General features: G+C 38.4%; 1 protein-coding gene across 4 annotated transcripts in view; it reads right to left on the reverse strand.

The window, feature by feature from the left end:
- Positions 1–3,461: 3,461 nt before the first annotated feature.
- rasip1 (Ras interacting protein 1) overlaps positions 3,462–7,956 on the reverse strand; it is a 34,104-nt gene continuing 29,609 nt past the window's right edge. For all 4 annotated transcript variants that reach the window (XM_061915369.1, XM_061915371.1, XM_061915370.1 and 1 more), the window contains 4 exons: positions 7,924–7,956; positions 7,658–7,821; positions 7,457–7,598; positions 3,462–5,075 (listed from right to left, as the gene is read on the reverse strand). The exon at positions 7,924–7,956 is cut by the window's right edge and continues 250 nt beyond it. In XM_061915369.1, coding sequence (XP_061771353.1) covers positions 4,897–5,075; positions 7,457–7,598; positions 7,658–7,821; positions 7,924–7,956 — 518 coding nt within the window. In that variant the 3' untranslated portion in view covers positions 3,462–4,896. The remainder of the gene's footprint in view (positions 5,076–7,456; positions 7,599–7,657; positions 7,822–7,923) is intronic.

The following is a 7,956-nucleotide window of genomic DNA, read 5'->3' on the forward strand; positions in this document are numbered from 1 at the left end:
GCTGCAGGTGAGAGCCTCCCTGATTGCTGGATGGTCTCCAGCTGTTGGGAAATTTGGTCTGGAATTCCAGTTCTGTCCTCTGGGGGTTAAATGGGAGCCAAACTCACATTTGGACATGAGGCCCTTCTGTTTGGGCGAAGGCTTTGGCCTTGTGTAGAGTTTGTCAAAATATATATATATATATATATATATATATATATATATATATATATATATATATATATATATATATATATATATATATATATCAGGGGTCGGCAACCCAAAATGTTAAAAGAGCCATATTGGACCAAAAATACAAAAACAATTATATCATCGGCAACCGCATCACTAAAGTCGTCATCCACCCGCCATCCACCCGAACCAACATTTTATCAGAACCGCAACCACCCGCCACCCGCCCGTTGTTATACATCCAGAGTCGGCGACCTTTACCACCGAAAGAGTTAGTTTGACCTGTGTCACAAAGTAAAGAAGGTAATGAGAGCTTCCAGCGTTCACGCGAATATTCGATGGTCCTCATTCAGATAGCGGGAATAAAGGCGTGCTGTGAAGCCATTACCTTTGACACCTTCAACAACATGTACAAAGTGTTTGCCAGTCCAGCAAGATTTTGTATGCAGCTTCCGCAGATACACGTACAAGATTGAAGGGCATACTGGGTGATACAGAGTACACTGATGGTTGTGATATAAACAATTTTAACACTCTTACTAATATGCGCCACGCTGTGAAGCCACACCAAACAAGAATGACAAACACATTTCGGGAGAACATCCTCACAGTAACACAACATAAATGCAACACAACAAATACCCATAATCTTTTGCATTCATGACACTACCTGAATATATTTAACACCCCCGCGCCCCCAACCCCGCCCACCTTACCGACGCACGGGGGGTGCTAGTGGGGTGTATAATATAGTTGTTGTGTTGCGTTTATGTTGTGTTACTGTGAGGATGTTCTCCCAAAATGTGTTTGTCATTCTTGTTTGGTGTGTCTTTACAGCGTGGCGCATATTAGTAAGAGTGTTAAAATTGTTTATATCACAACCATTAGTGTACTCTGTGTCACCCAGTATGTGCTTGTGTCAGCAACACATGACATATTGCTGGACTAGCAAGTAGATTGTACATGTTGTAGAAGGCGTCAAAGGCAAAGGCTTCATAGCACGCCCTAATACTTATTAACTGGGTGACTGCTGGCAGACATTCTTGAGAATGTTAACGTCTCCTAGTGTCTTCTTCGCCTAGTGACACGGGTCCAAAATGGCTGTTTGAACGGTAAAGGTTACCGATCCCTGAACCATGTATATCAAATAGTTCCAAATGGTTCAACCGCCACCCGCCTGAATCTATTTAAAATCAATTTTTTCGTAATTTCACCCGCCCGACCCGTAGTATATCCGCGGACTCCGCGGACGAGACCGCAAACCGCGCATCTCTAGTGTACATACAGCTAGCCTAAATAGCATGTTAGCATCGATTAGCTTGCAGTCATACAGTGACCAAATATGTCTGATTAGCACACTCCACACAAGTCAATAACATCAACAAAACTCACCTTTGTGCATTCATGCACAGCGTTATAAGTTTGGTGGACGAAATGAGACGGAAAAAGAAGTGGCATAAAACACGTCTTAGAAAGTCGGAGAAAGTTATACATGTAAACAAACCACGGTGAGTTCATGGACCGGCAAAATTAGTAGGACAAAACAGCGCTCGCCAAATACTCGAATCCGTGAAGCATGTTTAATACAAACAGTGTGCTTCATAGCAATTAGGAAACTTTGTGTCATGTTTGTCCTCCTACAGAAACCATATTAAAAAAATAAAATGTTTTTTTTCCCTTCATCATTTCCATGTTTCATATATTTCTGAAAAAGCTCCAGAGAGCCACGAGGGCGGCGCTAAAGAGCCGACCCCTGATATATATATATGTACATATATATATATATATATATATACATATATATATATATATATATATATATATATATATATATATATATATATATATATATATATATATATATATATATATATGTATATATATATGGCTTGAGCAAAACAAAGTGTGCTGGCAGAGCAAACGCACCAGAGTTGGATTAGAAGTGCAGCAAACATGACAACAACAATGTTGTTGCCAGCATGTTGAATTCACGACTAAAAACGTTTGGTTCACAGTGTCAGCGCAGGGACGATGTCAGCAGGGGGTCAGCCGGGTGGTGTCTCCGGACAGCAGTGACGTGGTTTCTCTGCAGCCTTTTTACCGTAATCCAGCGAAAAGCCCAGCGGATGTGAGGAAACCAAGTTGGGGGAAAGCCAGGAGAGAACAATAATAATAATAATAATACTACTACTATGCCGGCAGGCACGTCAGAGTGTTTTCTTGGATAAATGTGTTGTGATTAGTTGCACTCTGACTCTGCTGAGTCATCACAAACAATCCCAACACCTGGGAAATCCTGAGGCTCGAATGTTTACCTCCTGGACGGAAAGTGGAAAGCACTGCAGTGTGTCAAAGGAAATGAAAAATGCCCGCCTCACTTTTTTTTTTTTTTACGCACTGACCTTTTTATGGCGGCCGCTGCTTTGACTCATGAGTGTCACCTTGCCAGGAAATGAACTGCTGATGGCGTACACCGTTATTACTACAGCGCTCCCTGGTGGACGTGTCCTGTAACCCCGTGTTTCTCAATTTCACTCTTGTTAGTGAATTAGTGAAGTGAATCACATTTATATAGCGCTTTTCTCGAGTGACTCAAAGCGCTTTTGCATAGTGAAAGCCAATATCTAAGTTACATTTAAACCCGTTTGGGGAGCAAGGTGGGTAAAGTGTGCTTGCCCAAGGACACAACGGCAGTGACTAGCGGGGATTGAACCTGGAACCCTCAAGTTGCTGGCTCTACTAACCGAGGTATAGCCCCCCTAGGAAGAAAAAAAACATTTTACGTATCCGCCGCGACTGTAAATAGTATTGTTTGTCTGTAAGAATGTTGTAAGTACACCTCTGCAACGTCTTCCGATTATAACCAACCAATGTTAGCACTTTTAATAATTTTAGTCAGATAAACCTAAAAAATGACGCCTCTCGATACTTGGCGCCAACTTAAAAGGATACTAGCTTTTCTTATGTTAGCATGCTAACGTTAGCATGTTAGCATTATCGGTCATTTTGATCATTTAAACTTTGAAAACTAAGATTTTTAGTTATATCTCCATCTTGCAAGCATGCTATCTGATCCCATTATGAAAAAAAAAATGATGTTAGCATGTTAACTTTTTATGCTAGCACAGCACAGAGAGCCGGCCAATAAAAATGTTCAAGGGAATTTTTATGCCATTCCTGTCTTTCCTACCCATGAAAGATTAAAAAAAAAGACAGATACACGCCATATCCGTGATGTACACTTTAGCAACTTTTGGTTTTAATAAAAAGTTTCCATTCTTTGCGTGTTTGTTATTACATCATTTTTAATGGAGAGTATATCATTATTACACTTGAATTTCAGTTAAAACTTGTAAAAAACAGCTCAAGTTGTTCAACAGTCCGGCATCTCCTTTATGGTAGACAGGTCTGGACTACAGGTAAGCCAGTCCAGTACCCGCAATCTTTTACTATGAAGCCACGCTGTTGTAACACCTGTCTTGTTGAAATAAGCAGGGGCGTCCATGAATGGCGAAATATGTTGCTCCAAAACCTGTATGTACCTTTCAGCATTAATGGTGCCTTCGACAATGTGTAAGTTACCCATGCCTTGGGAACTAATACACCTCCATACCATCACACATGCTGGCTTTTACACTTTGCGCCTAGAACAATCCGGATGATTAATTTCCTCTTTGTTCCGGAGGACACCACGTCCACAATTTCCAAAACCAATTTGAAATGAGGACTCGTCAGACCACAGAACACTTTTCCACGTCGCATCAGTTCATCTTAGATGAGCTCGGGCCCAAAGAAGCCGGCGGCGTTTCCGAGTGTTGTTGATAAATGGCTGTGGTTTTGCGTAGTAGAGTTTTAACTTGCACTTACAGACGTAGCGACCAACTGTAGTTACTGACAGTTTTTTTTTTAAGTGTTCCCGAGCCTATGGGGTGATATCCTTTACACACTGATGTCGCTTTTTGACGCAGTACTGCCTGAGGGATAGAACGTCACGGGCATTTATTGTTGGTTTTCCGCCTTGCAGGTATTTCTCCAGATTCTCTCAACCTTTTGATCAGATTACGGATCGTAGATGGTGAAATCCCTAAATTCCTTGCAATAGTTCGTTGAGAAATGTTGTTCTTAAACAATTTGCTCAGGCATTTGTTGACAAAGCGGTGACCCTCGCCCCGTCTTTGTTTGTGAACGACTGAGCATTTCACGGAAGCTGCTTTTATACCCAATCATGGCACCCACCTGTTCCCAATTAGCCTGTTCACCTGTGGGATGTTCCAAATAAGTGTTTGATGAGCATTCCTCAATGTTCTCAGTCTTTTTTGCCACTTGTGCCAGTTATTTGAAACATGCAAATGAGCTAATATTTGCAAAAAATAACAACGTTTTCCAGTTTGAAAATTAAGTATGTTGTCTTTGCAGTCTATTCAATTGAATATAAGTTGAAAATAATTTGCAAATCACTCGTAAAAAGTCAATTTACCAAAGAGAGCAATTGTAGAATGAATATTTATTTTATGTAAAAACAAACAAGAGATAATGAAGTAAAGAATAACACTGCATGGTGCAAACAATATATATTTATATTTATATAATAATATTTTTTTAAAGAGCAAATGCTTTCATATTACTTAAAATTCAAAACTAATAATTGAGCTGATATGAAAATGTTGCAGAAAAACACCCGTTTTCCCCCCCAAAAAACGTAAATAGATCCATCTTGATCGCTCAAAGCCGAGTCCTCTGATTGGCCGGCAGCTCGTCCTGGTCCAGCCCCCACAGGTAGGTGCGCAGACGGGTCACTTCCTTTTGCAGCTCCGCACTGGGGACTGACTGGGAGAGGTCCAGACGAGGGTTCTCATTGGGCAAGATGAGAGGAGGATGGTCCAAGAAGCTCTCGAATATGTCTGGATAAAAAACAAAAAACAAAAAAAAACAGGAAAATATTATTATGTCATTAAACCATTACTTTGGTACAGTGTCGGTGTGAGCCCGGGACGCAGAGCAAGTAGAAGCTCCTTTTATTAGGGACCCTCAAGATCATAGGTGAGCAAAAACAAAGGAAAACGCAAAAATGAACACAAATATAAATATAAAATATAGATATGAATTCAAACATTAACATGAATATGCAAAAGTGAACATAAATATGTACTTAAACATAACCAAACATGAACATACACATGAATATGAATATGAGCATGAACATGAACATAAACATGAATATTAGTTACTGGTGATGATGGATTAATTAGTGATTAATTACTAATTAGTTATTAAGTAGTGACTATTTAGTGATTGGTGAATAATGATTGTGATTGGTAATTAGTGATTACTGATTAATTATTGATTGGTGAATACTGGTTAGAGATTAGTTATTAGTGATTCATGAGGGATTAATTAGTGATTAATTCTTAGTGCTGCGATGAGGTGGCGACTTGTCCAGGGTGTACATCGCCTTCCGCCAGGGAGTAGCTGGAAGAGGCTACAGCACCCCCCCGCGACCTCAAACGGGACAAGCGGTAGAAAATGGATGGATGGATAGTTACTAGTGATTTATGATCAGTGATTAATGAGTGATTAGTGATTAATTAGGGATTATTTAGTGATTAGTGATCAATCAGTAATTATAGATTAAGTAGTGATTGGTAAATAAAGATTTTGATTGGTGATTACAGATTACTGATTAGTTAGTGATTGGTGAATAATGGTTGATGATCACTGGCTAATTAGTGATTAGTTACCAGTGACTTGTGATTGGTGATTAATTAGTAATTAGTGATTAAGTAGTGATTAATAATAGTGATCAATGATTAATGATTGTGATTGTGTTTGGTAATTACTGATTAATTAGTGAATAATGGTTGGCAATTGGTTACTAGTAATTAGTGATTAATTATAATTAGTTATTAAGTAGAGATTATTTAGTGACTGGTGACTAATGATTGTGATTGGTAATTAGTAATTTATTTTTGATTGGTGAATACTGGTTGGTGATTAGTTACTAGTGATTAGTCATTCTTTAGTGATTACAGATTAATTGGTGATTATTTACTGGTGATTTATGATCAGAGAGTAAATAGTGATTAGTGATTAAATAGTGATTATTGATTATTTAGTGATTAATAAGTAATTAGTGATCAAGTAGTGTTTGGTAAATAATGATTGTGATTGTTGATTAGTGATTACTGATTAGTTAGTGATTGGTGAATAATGGTTGATGATCAGTGATTAATTAGTGATTAGTTACTAATGACTTGTGATTAGTGATTAATTAGTAATTAGTGATTAAGTGGTAATTAATTAGTAGTGATCAATAAATAGTGATTGTGATTTGTGATTACTGATTACTGATTAATTAGTGAATAATGGTTGGAGATTTGTTACTTGAAATTAGTGATTAATTAGTAATTAGTTATTAGTAGAGATTTTATAGTGATTGCTAAATAATGATTGTAATTGGTAATTAGAGATTACCAGTGGTGAGTGATTCATTAGGGATTACAGATCAATTAGTGATCTGTTACTAGTGATTTATGATAAGAGAATAATTAGTGATTATTAATAATTAGTAATTAGTGGTTAGTTAGCGATAAGTGATTAATTACAAATTAGTGATTAGAGATTAAGTAGTGATTTATTAGTAGTTATTGGTAAATAATAAGTGTAATTGGTGACTAGTGATTACTGATTGATTGGGGATTGGTGAATAAAGGTTGGTGATTAGATACTAGTGATTAATGATCAATTAGTGATTACAGATTAATTAGTGATTATTTAGTAGTGACTTGTGATTAGCGATTAATAATTAATTAGTGATTAAGTAGTGATTAATTAGTGGTGATCGATGAATAATGGTTATGATTGTTAGTTAGTGATTACTGAGTAATTAGTGAATAATGTTTAGTGATTAGTTGCTAGAGATTAGTGATTAATTTGTGATCAATTAGTGATTACAGATTAATTAGTCATTAGTTACTAGTGACTCGTGATTATTTAGTAATTTGTGATTAAGTAGTGATTAATTTTTAGTGATCGATGAATAATGATTGTGATTGTTAATTAGTTATTACTGATTAATTAATGAATAATGGTTAGTGATTAGTTACTAGAGATTAGTGATTAAGTAGTGATTAATTAGTGATTAGAGATTAATTAGTGATTAGAGTTTAATTAGTGATTAGCTAACGGTGACTTGTGATTAGTGATTAATTAGTGATTAGTGATGTGAAATAATAGCCAATCACATGAACATGAAACGGAGATCAGCACTTGTTGAGTTTCTTACCTCCGCTGAGCTCGGAGCCAGGCGGGGGGGCCCAAGAGGCCGGGGGGGCCCTGCTGGGCCCCAGCTTGTAGTGAGTGAGCAGGTGGTGCAGCTGGGCAGGACTGAGCAGGGCGTGGTCCTCCAGCAAGCGGTCCCACGAAGACTGGAAGACAAAGACCGGTCAACACGTCCGTCCCACACTCACTTCTAGAAACTTCTCACCTGGATCAGTCGGGTTTTAGGAATACACAAAAAGTTGACGATGACCGACAACTTCTTCATGAACTCGGAGGCAATGTCCCCAAGTCCCGCCCCCTGGAGCCAATCCATAACCAAGTCCAGGTTTGTGCGGATCTGAACAGCTCTGGACCAGGAAAACAGGCCATCTATTGACGGGGAAAGAAAATGCAAATGAGACATCCGACCCTGGACCCTTGGACCCTTAGACCCTTGGAACCTTGGACCCTTGGACCCTTGGATCCACTCACCTCGTTCCAGCAAGGTGTTGAGCAGGGAGGTGT

Source organism: Nerophis ophidion, linkage group LG11 (genome assembly GCF_033978795.1).
Source record: "Nerophis ophidion isolate RoL-2023_Sa linkage group LG11, RoL_Noph_v1.0, whole genome shotgun sequence".
Classification (NCBI taxonomy): domain Eukaryota; kingdom Metazoa; phylum Chordata; class Actinopteri; order Syngnathiformes; family Syngnathidae; genus Nerophis; species Nerophis ophidion.